General features: G+C 64.8%; 1 protein-coding gene across 5 annotated transcripts in view; it reads left to right on the top strand.

The window, feature by feature from the left end:
* Positions 1-22,240, top strand: part of CABIN1 (calcineurin binding protein 1) — a 135,788-nt gene extending 113,548 nt beyond the window's left edge. For all 5 annotated transcript variants that reach the window (XM_051837084.2, XM_051837087.2, XM_051837088.2 and 2 more), the window contains exons 30-37: positions 11,231-11,394; positions 11,929-12,025; positions 12,513-13,172; positions 14,563-14,637; positions 17,585-17,867; positions 20,418-20,570; positions 21,559-21,788; positions 21,875-22,240. In XM_051837084.2, coding sequence (XP_051693044.2) covers positions 11,231-11,394; positions 11,929-12,025; positions 12,513-13,172; positions 14,563-14,637; positions 17,585-17,867; positions 20,418-20,570; positions 21,559-21,788; positions 21,875-22,018 — 1,806 coding nt within the window. In that variant the 3' untranslated portion in view covers positions 22,019-22,240. The remainder of the gene's footprint in view (positions 1-11,230; positions 11,395-11,928; positions 12,026-12,512; positions 13,173-14,562; positions 14,638-17,584; positions 17,868-20,417; positions 20,571-21,558; positions 21,789-21,874) is intronic.
* The last annotated feature ends 404 nt before the right edge of the window (positions 22,241-22,644 follow it).

Consider the following 22,644-nt stretch of genomic DNA (forward strand, 5'->3'; position numbering starts at 1 on the left):
CTGAAGCAGCCCAGCGTAAGCACCTTTTGCTCTCAGAAGCCCTCGTGGGACCCCGAGCTGCTCGGATCTCGGCCCAAGGAGCCTCGGAGGCTGCTGGCCTCGCTCCTCACCCTGCCTGTTCCCCCAGAAGCTATGCAACCCCGCTCTCCACGGAGGTCACCTCCAGGTGTGATGCACACGCCCCTGCACACACTGAGCACCCTTACCATCCACGTGATCTTACCCATCCCAGGCCCCTGCTGTCCTTGCCTTCCTCCTGCCAGCCTGCCTCTCCCTCACTTGGTCCTCACCCAGTCCCTCTTCCCTGGGAAGCTGCCCCGTCCCCTCCCTCCCCTCCCCCATCCTTGTTTCTCTCCCTCTGTGGTCTGCTCTGCTCCCAAGCTGCCAGGTGAGCTGTGCTGGCACGGGCATGGCCCTATCATCGCCTGCCCGCTGGAGCTCTCCCTCCTGGTGACAGGGGACCACGGTGTCGATGCAGCCCAGACCAAGGGACAGGCATCCCTGAATGGAGTTCTGCCATGGCCGGCCATCTCTCTTCCCCACCTGCGTCCTCAGGGGTGAAACAGATAGGGTAGTTGTTCTCAGTGATGCCGAAAGAGGGAGAGGCCTTCCAGCTGCAACATGTAGGCTGAGCAGCTTCTGAGTCCCATAAGCTCTGCCTTGTGAGAATCAAGTGAATTCAGAGGCATTTGGACTGCGCAGCTTTTTGGAGGAGCTGGGGGTCCGTGTGTCTGCAGACGAGGGGCAGGTTTCTCCATCTCAGCCTGGGGAGGAGGAGGGAGAGGAGATTGGCATAGAACCTGCAGCCTTCAGCCACCATAACTCCAAACAGAAACCCAGCCTGGTCACACAGAGCCAGTGTGCCACAGCAGGAGGCAGGTGCACCCTGGGGAGACCTAGTGCCGGTAAACCAGCTGGCAGCCTCAGAGCACCGTGCCTCTTGGTGGCACTCACAGGCGTCCGTGCCACAGCATTGGGCCAGGCGGGAACCAGGGTTGACCTGCACATCTGCACTGGCTCAGCTCTTGAGAAAGGATGGCTGCAGAGTGGCATCGAGGCCCCAGGTCCCCTGGGGAGCTCAGCTGGCAGCCCCTTGGGACTGGGCCTTGGCTGTGCAGGGCTAGGAACCTGTTACAGCAAGCCAAAGGCCAGTCACATGTTTCCAAGGAGAGCTATGGCAACTTAAAGGGGCCGCTCCTGGCCTGTAGTAGGGGAGCTTGGTGGAAGTGGCCTGGGCTCCTGGGCCCCTACAGCTAGCTGATAAAGAGCTGCTGGAGCCCTAGACCTTCAACGGTGGTCTAGAGGTGGGTAAGCAGCTGTCTCTATGGGGCTCTAGTCAGAGGCCCTGGATGTCCAGGTGCTTTATGGGTAACTAGAACTCACAGGACTCTGCTGCATAGGTTGCTGCCAGGTGCCAGGAATCACAGAGAACTCTCTGGGACCTGAGACAAGCAGGCCCCCCAGTCTGTGACTGTCACGGTGCTGTCACAAGGAGCCCCCCTGGGGGCCACAAGGAAGTGGCTCTGCCGTGGGCTGTGGCGTTCCCACTGTCAGCTAGAAGGTGATGATGCCCCCCACACGGCTCTGGAGGGCTCGGGGTGCAGGGCACCAGTAACGCCAGGGAGGCCAGAGCCCAGCTGGGAGCAGTCTCCCTTCAGAGAAGTCATCCCAGAGGCGTCACTCAGTGCCAGCTTGGACAGAGCCCCTGAATCCCCTCACCCACCACCGGTCTCCCTCCTGCTGTGACAGCAGCCGGGGCCTCAGTGCGCTCGCCTGTCCTGGCCTGCAGACCCCTTCCATCTCGGCGTGTGGGAGAGTGCACCCATCAGCCCGCTCCTGGGCTCTGTGGAACAGGCATGTGGGCTGTGGAGAGCTGGGTGCTGCCTGCCAGGGATGGGTCTGGAAGCCTGTAGGAGGTGGGAGACTGGTATCGAGAGAAACACACAGCCTAGCACAGGCACCTAACAACCTTCGTCCTGGCCTGGGTGTCACGAGCGCGTTCTCAGCTCCTTTCGGTCCAACCTGCTCTTACAGGAAGTAGATACGGTATGAAGTAAGGTCATGAGCTGTGCGAGGCGCAAGTTTCACTTTGGCACCTAGTCTTTGTGTCTGCTCCAGCAGCGCTGGGGACAACTGGGAGGAGTGGCCCAGCCAGCTCTGGAGCCAGCCAGGCCGGGAGGATGGGTCCTGGCCTGATTGCCACATGGGTGTACTAGTGTCCATTCCCTCTGAACCCAGCGCCACCTGTACGTGTTGACTGCACGGTGAGGGGCTGCTGGGGCTTTATTGATGGGTGGATTTAGATGTCCTTGCTTGAGACCGTCCAGCCATGAGGAGTCCTTGTCCTCACACAGCATGGGGGTGACCCATGGTCACCTGCGTCCCCTCTGCTTGTGAGCTACACCTCTTGGAGACCAGGCCTGCTTCTTCCGAGTCCCCAGCAGCAAGCCCAGTGCCAGCAGGGACTGGTAGCCCTCCAGGAGCTACAGAAGACACCACCCAGGGAGCCTCCTGCGGGCGGGCGGGTGGGCAGGCAGAGAGAGCTCAGTACCTGGGTGAAAGGACAGGTTGCACCCAGGCTGATTTGGTAAGCCTGGGAATGCGGGTGGGCAGGAGGCAGCCTGGCGCTAGGACAGGTGAGTGCCATGTCATGAGGACACATCCTCAGGGCGAGCCTGGTGGGTCTGAGGCCTCTGAGTATGGAGAAGCCAGGGAGCTCCCCATGATGAGGTGGTGAGGGGACGGCAGCACCTGCGTCTAGCCCAGCCAGGCTGGCCTTGCTGGGCTGTCCCCGCCCTTCCTGGTTCTCCCCCAAGCTGGGAAATCTGGGAGGCTGATACACGCAGAGCTGTGGGTGCTGGGGGTGGTTGTATGCCATGGGGTAAAGGTCTGCCGCTTCTGGGCCATTCCCTATCTGTAGAATGGGCACAGTTCCTCTTCCAGGCAGGGGGCCTGCACTTCTGTGCTGGGGCAAGGAGTACCAAGGCTCTTTGTGAAACGCGGGGAGGGGGTGTCCTGAGACCTACCTGGCTGCAGCTCCGTCCTGCCACACCCAGCCCTGGCCCTGCTAGGGAAAGGCTTTCCAGTCCCTACCCCCCCACACACACACTGCCTGAGTGGATCTGCAAGGGACAGCGCAGGTGTGGCCATGTGTGCCCCACACTTTTGCGTGGCACATCCCGCCACTGCCACCGCCCCCCAACCACCGGGAGCGAAAACAGCCCCCGCACAGAGTTGGCCGCTGCCATCCCCGCCACCCCTAACCCAGGCCCACAGCTTCCCGCGCTGAGCGCCGCGCCGGCAGCGGGGCCGGGGAACCCGAGAGGATTGGCCAGCCAAAGTCAGTCGCGCTGCTGGGCCCGCTTCCAGGCGAGCGCCGGCGCCCCGTCCGGCGCTGCCCGCCCCGCCCCGGCCCGCTGCGAGCGAGCGAGCGAGCGAGCGAGGCTCCGCGGCCATGGCCCGGCGCCCGCCCTAGCTCCACTGCACAGATGCCACGCCGGAGCCGGAGCCGGCGGGTAGGAACTTGCCCGGGGGAGGGGGCGGGGGCCGGGGACCGCTGTGCCTCCTTCGCCTGCGGGGCTCCTCGCTTCCCTGCGCTTTCGCTCGGTCCCTCCCGGGTGGGCCGTAGCCCCCAGCCCGCAGGGCGCAGCAGGAAGCCCGCGGGGCCGTCTTTTCCCTGGAGCCCCGGCGGAGGAAGTCCGTGAACGGCAACCCCACGCCCGGGCTGGTCCGGTGCCCCGCTCGGCGTCAGGTGGGCAGCCGGGCGGCGGCTTTGGCGCGCGGGGGCGGCCAGCGCCGGGGGGAGCCCGCACACGTGCCCGCGGCGGCGGCGAGCCCGGCCCCGCCAAGCCCGGGCCCAGGAGCCAGCGTGCGGAGGTGTGCGCTGCGCGAAAGCGAAAGCCGCCCGCCTGAGCAACTTCGCAACGGAAGGCACCGACGAGGAGCCGCGCGCGGTGCCGCTCCCGGGGATGGTGAGCGGGCGGGCCGGCCGGGTGGGCAGCGCCACCCCGGCGCGGTGCTTCCCGGGCTATAAATAGCCGCCGTGCGGGGGCGGGAAGATGGTGCCAGCGCTCTGCAAACGCTGGCCCGCTCGCTCGGGGCTGCGCGCTGGGCCAGGACCTCGCCCCGCGGCAGGGTGGGAGGAGGCCTGGGGGTGGAGGGTGAGGGTCTCAGGGCCGCCGCGGAGCTGGGGGGTGGGCGGGCCTGGCTCACGCACCTCGTTGTTTTGTTTTTCCTTCTCCGCCCCGGCGTGGGGCGTGCGTGGGGGGGGGGGGAACAGCACGGCCGCGCTGGGGACTTGGTGCGTGATGTCTCATTTGGAAGCAGGCGGGCGCCAGCTGCAGGCAAATTGCAGGCTTCCCCAGCCGCCGGCTGCGTGGAGGACTCGTTACCTGTGGATCGCCTAGGGAATCCCGCGCCCTCGGTAACCAAACCGGGACCACTGGGACCCGAGCTGCACCGAAGGGGAGGAGGGGGCGGGGTCGCAGCCGGCGAGGGCGCCCCTGGCGGCCTCCGAACCTCCCTGCGGCCAGAGGGTTGGTGGTGGAAACTGCAGGAACTTCCTGCCCCCGGGGGAGTTCAACCTGGGCAGCCCGCACCTTCCCCGCCAGCCTTAGGCTTGGCCACAAGAGCCACAGCTCTTTAGGGCGATGGGAGCTGCGCACTCAAGCCCAGGACTCCCGCGCAGGGGGGGAGGGGGAGTGGACGGCCCAGCGCCTGCCTGGTGGGCCGAGGTCTGCCCTGGCACAAGCCTGCTCTCCCGGCGGTGAGCTGTGCGTGAGATCTCTGTGTTGTGGAGTGGGCAGCCCAGGAGCTCAGCCCGGCTCCCTTCCAAGGCACCTTGCTGTTGGGATGGGCTGGCCGGGACAGGGGAATCCCCGGGACTGTGGAGGAGGATTCCGGTATTTTGCGCACAGCTGCTCCTGACCCCAGTGCCCACGGTCCAGACCCCAGACTGCGTCCTGGTCCTGGCTGTAACATCAAGGTCTCCCTGGGCCCAGCAGCAGAAAAGTTTTGGTGCTTCTCTGGGACACACGGGCCCCTTTACCCTCCAGGCCCAGAGCCCTCCCTGCTCTGGAAGCAACCCGCTGCTTCTGGGCACGGATGCCAGCCGCTCCCGCCCTCGCCTGTTCTGAGATTGAGTCACCGTCGCGCCGGTGCCAAGGGGGGGCTATAGGAATCCCTCTGCTGGGGAACAGACTCTCCCTGGGAGTACTCACAGCTGCTTTTGTGGACAGGGCTGAGACGCCTGCTCACCTGTCTCATGTGGGCGTAGGGGGCTGGCCCGGGACGGGAAGGCCCCAGCAGACCAGGTGCTCGCCTCCCAGGCTGCCGATGTCCCCTGGCTGTCCCCTGGGGTGAGCTGCCCCACCGTCCTGATAATCCTGCAGACTCCTGCTCAGCCACCTCCCCATGGCATGGCAGGCTCCATGGTCATCTTCAGTGAGATTTTTGACAACAGGGGACATTGGTGTGCACTGTCTACTGGTCTTCTACGTGGAGCAGAGTTTTAGTTATTTTCTTTCTTTTTTTTAAGATTCACTTATTTATTTTTATGAAAGGCAGAGTTAGAGAGGAGAGACAGAGAGAAAGATCTTCCATCCACTGGTTCACTTCCCCAAATGATCACTTCCCCAGCCATCAGGGCTGGGTCGGGCTGAAGCCAGGAGCCAGCAGTTTCATCCGGGTCTCCCACGTGGGTACAGGGGCCCAGAAACTTTGGCCATCTTCTGCTGCTTTCCCAGGCACATTAGCGGGGAGCTGGATCCGAAGTAGAGCGACCGGGACTCAAACCAGTGCCCATATGGGATGCTGGCCCTGCACGCAGCGGCTTTACCTGCTGCACCACAGCACCAGTGGGGCAGACTCTCAGGGAGTCTGCACTGCACCCCGTGGGTTCCGCATTTCTTCATCTGCTAGGCAGGGCCTCCTTCTTCCCCCCCCTACTCTCCCCGAAGAACCCTTAGAGTTCTCATGCTCGTAGCCAGCCTCTTTTCTGTCCCCTCCCTAGCCCCTGGGGGGATCTGTGCATCTGTGGCAAAAGCTCCCTAGAGCCTGCTCAGCGTTAGGCTGGGTGTGGCCCTCCTGGGACCCCCTAGAGCCGCTCTAGGGCTGCACTGACATGGGGGGGGGGGGCTTGGAGGCCACGGTTTATGGTTTGGACCTGGAATGCTTCTTGCTCCTTTTCTGGGCAGTCTGCAGGCAGGCCCAGTGGGCTTCTGACCCTGCTCTTCTGGCCTCACTCCCATGCGCGCAGACTTCCCTCTCAGGTCAGGAAGCCCGGCTCTGCTGAACAGACCCAAGGTCCACGTGTGAGCAGGAGAGATGCAGTTCTCCTGCCCCCCCTCCCCAGCCTGCCCACCCCAGGGAGTTGTGGCAGGGCAGCCATTTCCGTCCAGGACTCCAAGCCAGGGGCAACCCTGTGGAGAGTGGCTGGCCTGGCCAATGTCCAAGAAAGCCCCAAGCAGACAGGCCGCCTTGGATTGAGGTAGCCTGGGCCAGCTGGGAGGGAGAGCCCTCTGTGTGTAGCCGACGGGCACCCACACAGCTGCTCCCTCGTCAGGCTGCTCGTCCTGCTGCCTTGCCCTTCCCCGCGCCTCTGTGAGGCACCCAGACAGCCCCTTCAGGGGATGGCAGAGTGGGCTGCGGGGACACAGCGATGGTGCTCTGAGGTACCTGCAGTGTGGGGGCCACCGCTCAGCCGGCAGGAATGGGAGGATTGGGGGTGTCCTTGTTCAGAGCTTCTAGTCCCTGCCTGCCCCATGATGGGTATTCCAGTTCCCTCCCTCCCTCAGCCTCCCTTCTCTCTCTCTCTCTCTCTCTTCCTTTCCTTTCCTTTCCTTTCCTTTCCTTTCCTTTCCTTTCCTTTCCTTTCCTTTCCTTTCCTTTCCTTTCCTTTCCTTTCCTTATTTATTTATTTGAGAGGCAGAGGGAGAGAGAAAAGTTTTCCATCAGCTGGTTCATTCCCCAGATGGCCGCAATGGCCAGAGCTGAGCCGATCAGGAGCCAGGAGCTTCTTCCAGGTCTCCCTTGCAGGTGTGGGGCCCAAGGACTTGGGCCATCTTCTCCTGCTTTCCCAGGCCATAGCAGAGAGCTGGATCAGAAGTGGAGCAGCCAGGACTCAAACCAGCGCCCATACGGGATGCCGGTACTGCAGGTGGCAGCTTTATATGATGCACCACAGCACCAGCCCCCATCCTGGTTCTTGAAAGGTGCTTGGCCAAAACTGAATCAGTTGGTCCTCTCCACATGTGGGCCCCACGCTTCCCGTTTGCATCTGAAACAGGACTGCTGACTTCTGGGTTTTTGTGTGTTTTGTGTGCAAGTGTTAGGTGAGGGCAAAGGCCCAGGGTGGTAGGGCGACCTAGGGACCTCTGAGCAGCCTGGGGCAGGTCCCCTGACTCGGCCTCTCTCTCTGCACAACGAGAGGTGTGTTGGTTGTATAGGTACAAGACAACTCTTAGTCCTTAGGCCTGAGTCTCTCCTGCTCTGCTGCTAGGTCAGGAGCGTAGCTCTCACCTGGACCTGTGCCCTTGCTCGCCCTGCCCTGGCTTTTCCAGGGGCACCTGTTTTCCTAAGGGGAGGGCCTTAGCCTGTGCCCTCGGGACAGAGGAGGCTCCAGGGAGAGCCGTGACTGAGTGTGGGGTCTGCAAAGGAGACAGGGCTGGGAACCCTTGGCCATGGGTCTGTATCATCTGTCACTGCCCTGGCTGCCTTTACTCACCCAGTTCTCAGCTCCCCTGGGAAGGGCTCCATGGACCACCACCACCCCTAACAACTCGCCCCAATGAGGACCAGCTTCTGAAACCATTTCTTGCAGGTGAGGGTTTAGGAATGTGCATCCAGCGCTCGACGCAGAGTGTGGGGCTCCTGAGTGTCTCAGTGACTTCATCTGCCAGGCAGGAGCCCAGGGCCACCCGGAAGGGCTGAGTGCCCCGTGGCTGCCCGTGTGGACCGCAGACTGCCTGTGGACCTGCTCCGGCCCTCCCTTCCGGTCCTGGTTTGGGGGCAGGGGGTTGGCCTCCCTCCATCTTTCCCAGCCAGGGCTCCTTTTAACTCTGCTGCCACTCAGCTGCCCTACAGGCCTCCCTGAGTCCCTGAGACCTGTGCCTTCTGGGCAGGGTGCAGTGGGGCCTCTGCCACAAGTGAGACCCGTCTGTACCCCTCCCTCCCGTGGGAGATCACAGTGAGGATGGCGGGGCAGATCAGCCACGGTCCCCTGCCCAGTACCCTGGCTTCCTCGGGGGCTTCATAGCCCTTGCTGGGCACACACTGAAGGGGCTGCCTGTGCCCTGTGGAGGACGGCCAGGTCCAATGCGTCCTGGGGCCACTGGCGCCATCACAGGACTCTGGCTGCAAACGCAGGCCTGACTCCGGGAGAAGGCAGAGCTGTGGGCTTGCTCGGCGCCCTGCTGGCTCGGGCCTCTACCAGGCCAGCTGTCCCTGGAGGCTCGCCTCATGGCCAGGAACCCAGGCCCCAGGGAGGAAGGGGTCGTCCTGGGGGTTCCTGTTAGCAGAGGGGAGTGAAGCTGGGATCCTGGCCCTGTTGCTTGGTGGCCACATCCCCAGGCCTGGCCAAGAGAGGCTCACCCTGGGGATGAGGAGGGCCAGATCCGGGAGACAGAGACAGGGCTCCCACTGTGGGACATGTGCATGGACGAGTGAGTGAGTGAGTGATGAAGGCGTGTGAGGCAGCGAGGCCCCGCCCAGGAAGCGTGTTCTCCATCAGGAAAAGCCCAGCGAGAGAGCAGATGGAACGAGGGCACACACAAGTGGGATTCGGTGGTCTCGAGCCTCCAGGATTGGAGCCTGGACGTGAGGGGTGCTTGACCCTGTCCTGTCTGGTCTTCTGTCCTGCCTGTGGTCAGCAGCGGTGTTGTGGAAGGGAGATGGGGATCCCAGCGGCACGCCACCGTGGGTGACAGGGGCTGGGCCCATCTGGCAGTGCCTGGGCGCAGACCCAGGATGGGGCTCTGGCCACGTGGCTGCTGCAGTCGGGGAGCCTGTGTTTTCCACGGCCCCAGTCTGGCAGGTGGTCCCTTTCCCCTCACCCCCCTCAGATGTTCTCTGTCTCCTATGTGGCCTGGCTGCGGTCAAGAGAGTGGTCGGGTCCTTTGCTGCCCCTAGCACCCCCTGTCCCTTCCAGGAAGTCCCCAGAGTGAACCTGGCCTCCATCACACCCCAGCACCAGCACCAGTGGGCTGGTGACACCGGGTGGAGGAGGCAGGAGGGAAGGGCCCAGTGTCCTCTGAAGCGGAGCCCTGAGGATGTCCCGGGTGTTCCAGGTGGGGCTTGGGTGAACCTGCAGCTCTATTGCCAATCACCGAGCACACTGTCTCACTTCTGTAAGCAGGGGACAGCCCCTGCCCCAAGCTGGTGAGACTGGGCCAGTGCCCAGCCACCATGCTACCCCATGCAGTCCCAGAGTAGCCCCCTTCGGGTGATGCCGCAGTGGCCTCCGTGTTCAGGCTGGTCCCTTCCCACCCCACTGCCCGCCCTCCAGAACAGGCAAATGCGCTGTGTCTTTTCTTCCCGGAACTTGGGAGCAGGGGTGTCCAGGTGTCCCAGTGTCCAGGAGCCCAACCCGCTCACGCCTCCTCCGCCTGCCAAGTCTGTCGTGCCCGTCTGGCCCAGCCTGCAGAGGGCCCAGTGCAGTTTGGTCTCAGGGTGCATCTCTCCATCCCCGTCTCTCCTGGGAGAACAGCGAGCTGGCTCTCGCCTGCCCCCAGAGCCTGGCCAGGTGGGGGTGTGTGTGCCCCTGTTGCCCTGCTCACAATCACAGCATTGCCACCTTGCAGCGACTCTCTGATAGGTGAGAGGCCCAGAGCATGCGATTAGCTGCAAGTGATGTCCTCTCACCTGTCCAGTTGATTGTGCACCCCCCTGTCCAGGGGGAAGAGGAGCCAACTCGGGGTCCCTCAGGCCAAGGCAGGAAGCCCTTCTCAGGCTAGACTGCTCACGTGCTGTGCCAGGCTTGTATCGGGGCCCGGGGACTCAAACCTACTGCCGGCCAGGACGCTGCCAGCCACAGACCCACCCTTGACCACCTGAGGGGCTGACATCAAGTAGTCTCCTCGGGAGTCAGAGGAGGGTGGCAAGCCAGGAGGGCTTCAGAGAGGAGGTGACCCATTGCAGAGGAGCTGTCTGGGCATTGGTGAGGGCTCACAACATGAAATCCATAGCTTGTGTCAGGCCAGAGGTTGTGAGGGGGCTGTGAGTACCCCTAGTTGAGATAAAGGAGGGGCGGGCAGCAGCTCAGCCTTCGTTCCCCAGGGGCCAACCCTGGAGTTCCAGCACCCCATGAAGAAGGTGGGGCACTCCCCAGATGTGCAAGCGAGACAGACGCTCTCAGGATCATGGAAGAGTCAGCACCCCTCTCTGCACACACCCACCCCCAAGTGTAGTTCTAACACCATCTTCCCCTGGAAGCTCCCCAGGGAGGGCCAGTGCCCCACCCATCTCCACCTGGGTCAGGGGTCCGTCGGGAGGAGGGGCCTCTCACCTGACCTCAGGGGCTTCAGGGGCTCTGCAAGGAAGCTGGGGGGAGTCGGTGAGAGGCAGGGTCACCCCCAGATCCCGGCCTGGCTGTAGCTCTGGGTTTTCCCCTTCGTGACCCCAGTTTAGGCAGGCACACTTTAACTGGACCCCCTCCCCAAGTGGATGTCAGGTGCCACCATGGCATCAGGATAACGCCAGGAACCAGACCCTGGGGCTGGCAGTGGGCAGAGGTGCCTGGTACACAGCAGGTTAAGCTTGGAAGATGGGGGTGGCCTCACAGTCCAGTGGGGCAGGATGTTGAGAAGAAAGGGGAACAGAGGGGCTCCCCGTGAGCGAGCTTTGGCTGGGGGGAGGGGCTGGCGTCCTGGGAGCTTCAATGGCCTTGTGGGCACTGCTGGAGGGCTGGCTGGAGGAGCCCGGTCTGCCAGCAGTAGTGTGGCCGCAGACTGGCCACCGCCCTCTGACCCCCACAGTTCCACCTCCTTCGCCGGGTGAAACCTGAGGCAGAGAGATGCACGCACTGGGCTTCTCGCCGTCATCCCTTTTAATCAGGCACGACCCAAGTGGCACACATAAGGGACAGAGACAGGTGTGCTTGTGCACCTGCCACCATCGATGAGAAAGGACCGGGCAGGGGTGACAGCGCTTGGGTCCTGGCAGCGTGGCGGCAGTGTCCCCGAGCTCCGGCCGCCGAGGCCCTTCTCACGCACCCTCCCCGCCCGCCCGTCTGCAGGGCATCTGGCGGATCCCCGTGGACGAGATCGACCGGCCGGGCAGCTTCGCCTGGCACATGAACCGCTCCATCGTGCTGCTGCTCAAGGTGCTGGCCCAGCTCCGGGACCACAGCACCCTGCTGAAGGTGTCCTCCATGCTGCAGCGGACCCCGGACCAGGGCAAGTGAGTGACGCTGGGACCCCGCTTCCCCCAGCTTGGGGCTGGCGCGGTGCTGCCAGGTCGTGGGGAGAACTTGCCTGGGGTAACCGTGCTACCCCTGGCAAAGGCCGCTCAGAATGGGGTGGGCATCTGGCCAGGGGCGCCTGGGACCGACAGTGGAGACGGGGACTGGCCTGGTCCTCCTCCGTGCCTGCTCCACCTCACCCCCTGGTCTCATTCACCTGCGGTGTGCCAGGAGCTCAGAGAGGCCCCCAGCTCGATCCTGGAGTACATGGGAGACGGACCTGAGGGAGGGGAGCACCTAGCAGGTAGTGTGGATCCAGGGCAGCAGCCAGGTCAGGCCAGAGACCTGCTGGGGGGTGGGGGTACTCCAGGAGGCTTCTGGGGAAGCAGACCCCAGCAGGTGGACAGAAGAGGGGGTGCACTGAGACGGGACCAGGCATCCCCAGAACAGAGACGGAGCCCAGGGCCACCCACCAGCCGGGCCATGTGGTGTCTGACGCTCTCCTGTCTTCGCCGCCGCCCGCGTGACCACAGGAAGTACCTGCGAGATGCCGACCGCCAGGTCCTGGCGCAGCGCGCCTTCATCCTCACGGTGAAAGTGCTGGAGGACACGCTGAGCGAGCTCGCCGAGGTGCTGCAGCCACACCCCTCCCCACGCCCTCCTGCTGCTCCCCCGCCATCTACACGGGCCTCTCTCCCCTCCTCCCCCCCGGGGCAGGTGCAGCTCAGCACCCAGAGCCTGTACCCAGCAGAGGCTTGGTGCAAGGACTCAGGATGGTGCCCCCACCCCAACCCAGGCCAAGAATGCCTATGCAGCAAGCACACGCAGGGGCGCTGGGCTGTCGTCCCTGGGTCAAAGGCTACTCAGGAGTCCCATCAGCCCCTCTGAGCGGGTGGTGGGGCAACCAGAGGAGCCTAGCAGGGAGGGTCCTTCCCAGGCCGTCTCTGCACCCAGCATTCCCCCCTCTATCCTGTTAACTGAGGTTTGGCCCCGGCCAGCCACTAGAGTTCCCACGGTCCTGGGTGGGAGAGGCCCGAGCTGCGCATCCCTGGCACCCCGAGGCATGCCCTGTTGCCATGGAGACACGAAAGATGCTGTTTTCCCTCGGTTTCCCTAGGGGTCAGAGCGGCCAGGGCCCAAGGGTGGCCTCCCCGGAACCAGGATGACCACCGACGTCTCGCACAAGGCCAGTCCCGAGGAAGGCCAGGAAGGCCTCCCCAACCCCAAGAAGCCCCCTCTGGCTGATGGCTCGGGGGCAGGGCCCGAGACAGGGAGCAGAGTGGGGCCCCCCAGCCACCGGTCGGTGGCTCTGGACACTGGCGACACCACAGACCAGGGCGGGGAGCGGAAGGACAAGGAGAGCCCACGAGTGGGGCCCACCGAGCCTATGGACACTGGCGAGGCCACCACTCGCCGCCCAGACATGGAGCGGATGCCATCCCTGCCACCAGGTCGCCTTCCAAGGGACCGGGGCCCCGAGAGCCGGCCCACCGAGCTGTCCCTGGAGGAGCTGAGCATCAGTGCCCGGCAGCAGCCCGCACCCCCAGCCCCGCCTGCTCCCGCCCCCACCACTGCCACAGGGGCCCGGGGGGGCAGCCATGCTGACGAGCCAGCCCCACGGCCCAGCCGCAAGAGGAAACTCCTAGAGGACACGGAGTCGGGCAAGGCCCTGCTGCTGGACGCCTACCGTGTGTGGCAGCAGGGCCAGAAGGGCGTGGCCTACGACCTGGGCCGCATAGAGAGGATCATGTCGGAGACCTACATGCTCATCAAGCAGGTGGGTGGGTGCCCAGCCTCGCCGGCCCTGCCCCTGGCCCTCCCTGGCGTCCAGGGGAACCAGCGCCGCCACCAGGAGTTCTTCCTGCTGGGGTTATGCACACTTGCGCGCTGTTCCTATGTAGGAGGAGGTTTTCCACAGCCAGCCAAGTGATGAACTTAACCAAAAAAAAAGCCCATTCAACCTTGAAGCAAGCCCAGCACAGGGCCACAGGACCCCCAACCCCGCTGAGATGGGGCATCTGGATGCCTTTGGGGCACTTCCAGACCGAAAGGAGGCTGTAGCCCCCGGCGATGGCCAGGGGACAGAAGGCATGAGTCTCCTTGTTGATCCTCCACCCGCTGGTTCACTCCCCAAATGGCCCTAACAGCTGGGGTTGGGCCAAGCCAAAGTCAGGAGCCAGGAGCTTCCTCTGGGTCTCCCACACAGGTGCAGGGGCCCAAGCACTTGGGCCATCTTCCACTGCTTTCCCTGGTGCGTTAGCAGGGAGCTGGATAGGAAGTAGAGCAGCCAGGACTCGAACTGGCACCCATAGAGGATGCGGGCATTGTAAGTGGTAGCTTTACCCACAATGCCACTGTGCTGGCCCCTAGCTTTTCTGTTTGGAAGCATACATGCCCCTTTTCCTAGGTTAACATCAGGGTGTTACCCTTAAAAGACTCTGAGAATTTCAGTGGGGTGGATGCCCCCACTGTGTAATTTCTCCCCCATCATAGTCACTCACAGACACTGCTGAGAACATGTGCTGGCCCCACCTCACCAACATCCTCCGTTAATTCCCACTGGTCTTGGTGACTAATTAGGCACAGAAATGCCAAGTGTCGCCTTGCAGCCTGATGACGGTCGGCCTTTGCCTTGCCCTCCCCCCTGGTCCTATCCACCAGCTGTGCGTGTGTGGCTGTCCCCCTCACACCCTGCCTGGCACCTGCCCAGGGTGACCCCCAGAGCTCCCGTCCCCTGCCCGCCTCCATGTGCCTCAGGCCCCTGGTTCCCAGGACACTGACGTGGCACATGGCGGTCGCCATCCAGTGCACCCGCCCAGCAGGCCGGAGATTGTGGAAAGCTCTTGTCCTACTCTTCATGGCCTGAGGGCTAGGTGCTGAGCCTCAGCTGCGCTGGCCAGCCTTGGTCGTGACCCTTACTCCCGCCCCTACTCCCTGCTCCGGCCTCAGCCCTCGAGGGTGTGAGTGACTCAGCCACAAACATGAGCTTGGTGCAGTGGGAGGGGCAGCTGGCTCCGCACCTGGCTCCCTGCCACCTGGGAGATGATGAACACCTGCCCGTCTCCCCGGGCAGGGACGTTCACAGGGGTTGGGTGCCCCGGACGCTGCTGTGTGACAGCCGTGCAGGCAGGGCCCAGGCCCTCTGACCTCTGCGTCTGCTTGCTCAGGTGGACGAGGAGGCTGCGCTGGAACAGGCCGTGAAGTTCTGCCAGGTCCACCTTGGGGCCGCCGCCCAGAGACAGGTAAGCCCTTCCCTGCACCAAGGGCCCAGGCTGCGGGCCCACCAGGGGCTAGCGGTCAGTGTGGGCGGAGCCTGGGGCCCACGGGGAGCCCCCCTGCCAGTGCTGATGTGCATGTGCGACCCGTGGGGGGCCCCCTCGGCAGCTGACCTGACCTGGAAAGGTGGCCCCGAGAGCCAGAGGTGTAGAAAGAGATGCTGGAGCCTGGCTGATGAGGAGCTGAGTCAGGGAGCACAGGGGGGACTCCTCCCACCTTGCAAGGGTCGGGGAGGGGTCCCGGTGTTTATTGTAAAAGCAGGGGAGAGAGAGGTTGGCATCGTCGCTGTTGTGGGGAGAGGGGATTGAGAAGGCAGAAAGACCAAGCTCCCCTGCCAGTCCAGAGGGACAGTCCAGGCCAGAGGCTGGAAAAGACAGAGAGAAGTCCATGCACCTCAGGCAGACCACAGGGCAGGGAGAGGACTCAGGCCTGGACGCTGGCGTCCAGGGGCCTGCTGGAGGCGGGACCCCAGGGGCCAGCGCTGGTCTTGAGCTCTGGGGAAGAGCCAAGGGTAGGGTCTGGCATGGAAGGGTCCCAGTGATTGAGGAGGTGGGATCGGAACTCAGTGGGGGGTTGTATAGAAGGTGGCAGGCAGCTGCAGATCAAAGGGTTTGGCGGTGGGGGCTTGCCGCTTGAGTAGGTGCAGCCTCTCGTCCTCGGCGGTGGTCTCCAGTCTCCAGCGGCTGGCTGGTAGCCACCCTCGGGTCCACACAGGCTTCCGTCAGCTGCCACGCCTGCCCGAGTCCTCCATCCCTGGGTGTGATGAAGCCCAGCGGATGGGCTTCGACCAGGCAGGCTGTGGGCCAGACAGGGGGCCTTTGTGGGGGGGGTCCTCCCAGGGCCAGAATCTCCTGGAGGATGTGCCCCAGCCTGCGGGCAGTGCCCCCAGCGCACGCGGAAGCTTCCCTTACTCCCACGAAGCCAGAGTGAACATCTCGGCCACCACGGCCCCTCCCGGCCCTTGGCACAGCATCTGTGCCCCAGTGGGGCAGGGGCCCACGTGGATGAGGACCACCCAGGAGAGGAGGAGGCTGCAGAACACCTTCCCGGCGTGGCAGATGACAGACACAGAAAAACTCACCCTCCCGTCTGACAGTACCCGAGGGAAACTGGGGCCAGGCAAGACCAGGACCTGCCTGAGCCACAGCTCCAGGCCCCTGGGGCGTGGGCGGGCAGATCCTTTCTTTCTGAAAGAGTTAGAGACAGAGGGAGAGACAGGGAGGTCTTCCATCTGGTTCACTCCCCAAATGACCCCAAGGACCAGGGCTGAGCCAGGCCAAAGCTAGGAGCCAAGAGTTTCTTCCAGGTCTCCCATGCGGCAGGGGCCCCAGGACTTGGCCCATCCTCCACTGTTCTCCCAGGCCATAGCAGAGAGCCGGATTGGAAGTGTAGCAGCGGGGACTGGAACCGGCGCCTGTATGGGATGTCAGGCGATGGCTTTACCTTTTAGGCCACAGCCCAGGCCCCAGCAGGCAGGGATTTCTGTCAGGTTGGGGCATGGGGGTGGCCAGAGCCCAGGGACCCAGGCCCTTACCTTCTGGGCTGCCTACTGCAGGGCCATGTCAGTCCCTTCTTGGGGTGCAGATGGGTGTGGGGAGGTGGCCCTGTAGTCCTGAGGCCTCCCCTGGACATTCAGGCCCACGTGGCCATGTTCTGTGCCAATGAGTTGTGGGTGCCCCTGGAACTCTGCACCTCCCACCCAAGACTGCCAGAGCCTGGGCCAGGATGAGAGCCTGCTGTAATCTGACTGCCCTTGTCCAGCCTAATCTTGGGGGGCCATTTCCTGCCCCCCATCCTTCCAGTAAGAGAAGCCCCCCGATGGCATCCTCTGCCCCATGTCCAGTGCAGGCCCAGGGACAGGGTGCTCCCTGGGGCACCCCAGCTGCACCCCAACCCACAGGAGCCCACAGTCCTCATACCCAGCTGGAAGCCACCTGGGCCCACCTCTGCCCAGCACGAGGAAAGGGGACCGTGTCCAGCCCCTCAGGGAGCGTCCATATTGCTCACAGTCCATCCCAGTTGTTGCCATGGCAGCCACGTGCACCCTGGAGGGCTCTCTGGTCACAATCAGAGGCTCAGGGCCCGGCTCATAGCCAAGGCCCCCTCCTGAACAGGGCCAGGGACACCGCGCTCGGCTTCCCCGCCATGCACTTGCCCAACCTGCCACCTGGACTATGGCACTGCCGCAGGCCCCCTGGACTCTCCTGCCCCACCTCCCACAGGGCCAGGCCTGTCACTGACACCCTCGGCTCGGGGCTGCCTCCCAGCACGTGGAGCTGGAAATAGGGCTGGGAAGAAACGGGATTGTGGGTGGAAGCAAACAGAGCCGCACTCACACCTGCAGTGGGCTGGGTGCTGGACAGAGAGGCTGCCTCCACCCTGTCCCCTCCCCCCAGGCACCTGTCCAAGGAGAGCTGGGCTTTGGGTGGGGAACAGAGTGGCCCTGTGTTTGTGGCAGAGGGGACCGTGCAGATGAAGGCTCGGGAGGCCCTAAAGGGCCTGGCTCACCTGGGAGCTACAGGCAGAGGACCTGCTTGGCCAATGCAGGCAGCACTGAGCACTGTGGCGCCGTGGCAGGGGGGTCGTCCTAGTAGGCTGCCGTGTCAAGCCCAGGAGCCTGGGGCACAGCTGCTGCTCCGTGTGACCCCAGCACCCGGAGGTCCTCCTGCTCATACCCCTTGGGAAGCTGCCCTTCCAAGACTGACCCCCCACCCCTGTGGTCCCCAGACCGGGCCCTGCACCCCCATGCCCAGCATCCTGGCCAGAGTCCTCACTGGCCACCCGACCGTGTCCTGGCAACAGTGCTGTCCTGAAACTGCTGTACCCTCAGGGCCAGACGTGTGTGCCGCGGGACCGTGGGCTCAGGGCTGCCCAGAGCAGCTGGCCTCCCTCACCTCTCATCCACCCTCACAGGCCTCAGGCGACACACCCACCACCCCAAAGCACCCCAAGGACAGCCGAGAGAACTTCTTCCCCGCGGCAGTAGCCCCCGCAGCCCCCGACCCAGTGCCAGCCGACGCCCTCCAGCGGCCGGGCGACGCCCTGGCCAAGCCTCGCCCTGGACTGGCCACCACCACAGCCATCGTCACCTGCCTGTCCTCGCCGTCAGCCTCCACCCCGCAGACATCCAAGGACACGGTGCCCCCACGGCCACACAGGCCCGAGGCCACGCCCAGCATGGCTGCTCTGGGCCCAGGTGAGTCCCATCCCTGGCCACAAGACACTGAGGCCCCACGGGCGGCAGTACTAGAACCAGGCCCAGGCCCAGGCGCTGTGACCACAGCTGCCAACAAGTCCTCCCACGTGTGGATGCGAGGCTGGCAGGGGTGCCCTCCAGCCTGGGGAGGGGTCCGCCACCTGCAGTGACAGCAGTCCCAGCGTCACTTACCCCAGCCCTGCTCCCTCAATCTCCCCATGTGTAGAGGGCTGGTGAGGAGCGAGGGAGTTTATGGTGTTTGGTTTTTCTCCCTTAACAAAGGCCTGCAGCAGACAGGAAGGGAACTGGCCTGGCCAAGGCCTCCCTGTAGGCACCCCCCACGCAGCTCCCCAGAGGTTGCCAGGCCCCAGACCTTGACCCTGGGCAGACTGCGAGGCCACCAGCACCTGGCCCTCAGTGGTTCCTGGGCACTGAATGTGCACGAGACAGGAAGCCAGGCAGGAGGAGGGCAAGGGCAGGCAGTGGCTCACGAAGGGGCACAGCCAGAACAGGACATGGGGGAAGGGGCAGGGGGCCGGCTGCTCCCTCGGTGGGAGTCCTTGGGAACGGCCCCCTGCCTGACAGGGCAGAGTCTGGGGGCTCTCCTGGGAGGAGGGGGCATTGAGGTAGCTCCTGCAAGGCCAGCAAGGGAGGGGAGTAGGCGCAGCCCTGTCACCTTTGCTGGTGTAGGCGTGCCTCCGGCTCTGGTGCTGGGATCCTGCTGGGCCCCACCTGCCACCCAGGACCCCGGCCAGGCTCTGAAGTCCCCCTCACAGGACAGATGGTCCTTCATCCTCTACAACGAGGCAAGAGCTGGCCCCCAGCAGGCCCAGGGTCCCCGGGCGCAGTGGTCTGATGTGGCGGTGTGGCCACCCGGTGACTGCAGTGTGGGGCTGGGGGCGGGGGCTGAGCCTGGACAGCAGAATCGAGGGTGGGGACTCTCAGGATGCTGAGGGTGGAGAGCACGGCCAGGGCAGCGGGAGAAGTGACCTTGATGCCCTCATGCCCAGGGAGCAGACAGCCAGCCACAGCCCCTCCCACTGCGGCCTTCGGACGGGCAGAGGTGCGCTCGGGCGTCCATCGAGGAGCTCGCCCCCGCAGGCTGTGGCAGACGCGCCCAGGGACCTCAGCCCCGGTGTCTGCCAGCGGCACTGCCTGGCTCCGCTTCAGCTGCCGTGGAAGGAACATGGTGCCTCCTGCACGGCCAGCTGTGCCGCTGCTGGGATGAGCCGGGCCCTCTCGGGGAGAAACGGGCAGGGTAGAAGTGTGTCCGCAGAGGCCAGGCCCAGGGACCTCCTGGGGGACACGGGCCTGATGGACATCCGGACTGTGAGCCTGCCCTAGAGCAAGGGAGAGTGGCCCCAAAGGCGCAGGAGTCCGGCCTGGCCACCTGCTTCCCACAGCGGAGAGCCTGCGGCCTGGGGAAGGCGGGGGAGCTCCGCGAGGCCCTCCTGTGACGGCCAGGGCCCCAGGTAGGTCCCCGCCACCTCAGGCCCCCATGCAGGAGTCCCAGGATGGCCCTGGGAAGGGAACAGGGCCACCTGGTTCAGGGTGCGCCTCCCCACGTGGCAGACTGTCTGATAGACACGAGCGCAGGGTGTCCTCCCTAAGCGGGTGCGGGGACGGAGCATCAGGGGAGGCAGCCTGTACCTGGGCCAACTCAGAGCAGCCGCCGCAGTGCGTACCAGCCACGCCCTGTCACATTCCTGTCCCATAGAGATTCCTATCAGCCAGAAACCCAGGCACACCCTCCCCGCTGCCTGAACCCCCTGCAGGCAAGGAGAGGACGGACAAGGCACCGCCACCTGTGCCACCTGTGCGGGGCGGCCTGGCAGGAGTGGGCCCAGCCTGGGAGCCCTGCTCCTGCCTTCTCCCGAGCTCACCCTGCCGGCTGTTGACAGGGGCCGTGACTGAGTGGCCAGGCCACGCGGTGAGACTGGAACAGGAGAAGGAGTGGCCCTATTCGGAGATAAAGGCTCAGGCAGCCCCGGGCAGGTTCCATTCTCCTCTGGGACCCAGAAGCCAGCAGGCAGGAGACCCAGACAAGGCGGGCCACAACAGCTGCCCAGGCCATCTTGGCCCCAGGAGCCAGAGGGGGAGGAAGTTCCTGGCAGAAGGAGCTTGCGGGGCGGGAAAGGCCCAAGGTGGTGGGGGGGCGGTGCAGCAGACTCTGGCCTGAGTGAGGAGGATGCGGGAGTCGGGGAGAGAGGCTGCTGGCGGGATCTGAAGAGGCCTGGAGTCTGCAGTGCCGATGCTGAGTAACAGCCTGGCTGGCGGCCACCGGCGCAGCCCTCGCCCCTGGGGCCCGGCAGGTCCTGGGCTCGACGGAGGCCAATTCCCAGCCCCTGCCTCGTGCCAGGGAAGCTGCGGTCTGGTGCCCGCGTGTTTGGGTTCTGGTGGCCACTCCCCCACCACATAAGGGGGGGTGCCGGAGACACCTCCCCTCCCCACACGCCCACCCCTCACAGCCACGGGATGTGGCTTTGCCAGGGACAGGGTGCAGGGCCATGGGCGAGGCCGTTCCCTACAGCTGGTCTCGTGTCTCTGCAGAGGGAGAGGAGCTGGCAGGAGTGGCCGAGGGCCCCGGCTTCCCTTCCCAGGAGCCGAGGCACAGCCGGCAGGTGGAGACAGCCCCGGCCGACCCACCCTGCTGGCCGGCAGATACTGCCCCCCGGACAGGCACAGAGCCCACCTGCAGCCAGGGTAAGGCGAGCTGGGAGGCCCCGTGGATGTGGGAGAGGGGCGTGGTGGGGAGGCAGCAGGGGCAGGGCGAGGCAGGTGCCCAATGCAGGTGGACTGTCATGCCAGGGGCCAAGAGGAGAGCCCCAGAGCTCATCTTCCCGGCTCTGGCTTCACCAAGGGGTCCTGGCGAGGGCAGGCAGCTTGCTCGGGCCTCGTGGCTGTCAGCCACCCAGTCCCCACTGCAGGGGCCAGCTGGGGGCAGGAGGGAGGTGGGTGTGCACAGGGAGGAGCTTGGGCCCTGACCGAGGCTCCCAGGGACATCAGCAAGCCAGCCTAGGGGTGGCCGGCTTGGGCGGGGCCACACAGGCGTCCCTTTTCCCACCAGCTGCCCTGACCAGCCGGGCCCCCTCGGGAACCCCTGGCTGGGGCCTCCCCGCCGACCACTCAGGACGGCAGGAGTGGCGCCAGCCCGTGGGGACCGAGTAAACCCCGCTCCTTTTAAAGCCATGGTGCTGCGGAGGAATGTGGAGCCCGGCCAGGCGGCCTGGTCGCTCCCAGCTCATGCAGCTCCCCAGAGGTTGCCAGGCCCCAGACCTGCAGCCTGCATCCCCAGCCCCCCAGCCACCTCCAGGCCTTGCACAAATCTGGTCCTCGCTCACTCGCTCGCCCTGGGGCAGCCCAGCTACCGACTGAGCAGCTGGGGCCCCAGTGTCCTCCCATAGAGACGCACAAGCTACCCCGGTTGTGGGAGGCAAGTGTGATGCCTCAGGGCCTGTGGGGTCCCAGGGAAGGCTCCAGGAGAACCCTGGGTGGGGCCCAGTGCTAGCGTGCAGGCCTTGGGAGCCCGCTGACCAGCACAGAGGAAACCGCACACTGCCACAGGACAGCGAGCCCATAAAAGACTGCCATGGTCGGCGGCAGCAAGGGAGGTGGCTGTGGCCCGAGCTGCGGAGGGGGCAGGCTCAGGAGGCCGTGATCGAGGCTCATCTCCTGGGGTCGCCCCCCGCAGCCTCCAGCTCCAAGGTCCCCAGCAGCAGTGGGAGCGCCCAGCCACCCGAGGGCCACCCGAGCAAGGCAGAGCCCAGCCGGGCCAAGTCCCGCCTCCTGCCCAACATGCCCAAGCTGGTCATCCCGTCGGCCACCACCAAGTTCCCCCCGGAGATCACCGTCACGCCGCCCACGCCCACCCTGCTGTCCCCCAAAGGCAGCATCTCGGAGGAGACCAAGCAGAAGCTGAAGGTGACCCCGGCGCCAGGCCAAGGGGCGGGGGCGGGGCGGGGGAAATGGGGAGGCCCTGACCATGCCGCTCTGCCCTCCCCGTGCAGTCGGCCATCCTGTCCGCCCAGTCGGCCGCCAACGTAAGGAAGGAGAGCCTGTGCCAGCCGGCCCTGGAGGTCCTGGAGACATCCAGCCAGGAGTCCTCCCTGGAGAGCGAGACAGACGAGGATGACGAGTGCATGGACCTCTGAGGGCGGCCGCCGGGCCCCAGGCAGCCCCCTCCCCGCGGCACCTGGCCAGCACGGGCTGGGCATCCCTTTTCTATGAAATGTCAGTTGGCTTTGTAAACCCCGTCCCCCGCCCCGCCCAGGACAGGCCAGGCTGCCCCCATACCCACCCACCCAACCACCCTGACCTTTTTTTTGTTTTTTTGTTTGTTTGTTTATTTCTTTTCTAATAAAGATGGAACAGTGGTCTTTGACTCTTTGCTTGTGCAGGGCGCCAGGTGAGGCTGGCACACGGGGATGTGGAGGAGCTGCCCATGTACCCGTGGGGGCGGGGCCCTGTGACAGCACGGCATTAGGTCAACCTATTCTGCAGGCCCTGCAGGCCTTGGTGGCCCAGGCTCCAAGCCCAAAGCTGCCGGTTGCGCCTGTCCAGGTCTGGAGCCTCCCCCCAGGGACGGGCTCTGTTGTCCAGGATGGGGATGGGACACTTCTTGCCACCATGTACCCCCTGTGCCTGGGGATGGGGGCGGGGAGGAGGGCGCCAGACACAGAGGCACTGGGAGCTGAATGAGACACGGGCCCCTGGAAGCAGAGGTGCCCCAGCTGGATGGGTCCTGGCTGGACCTGCACCCTACACACACACCGGGTGC

The sequence above is a fragment of the Oryctolagus cuniculus genome, chromosome 21 (genome assembly GCF_964237555.1).
Source record: "Oryctolagus cuniculus chromosome 21, mOryCun1.1, whole genome shotgun sequence".
Classification (NCBI taxonomy): Eukaryota; Metazoa; Chordata; class Mammalia; order Lagomorpha; family Leporidae; genus Oryctolagus; species Oryctolagus cuniculus.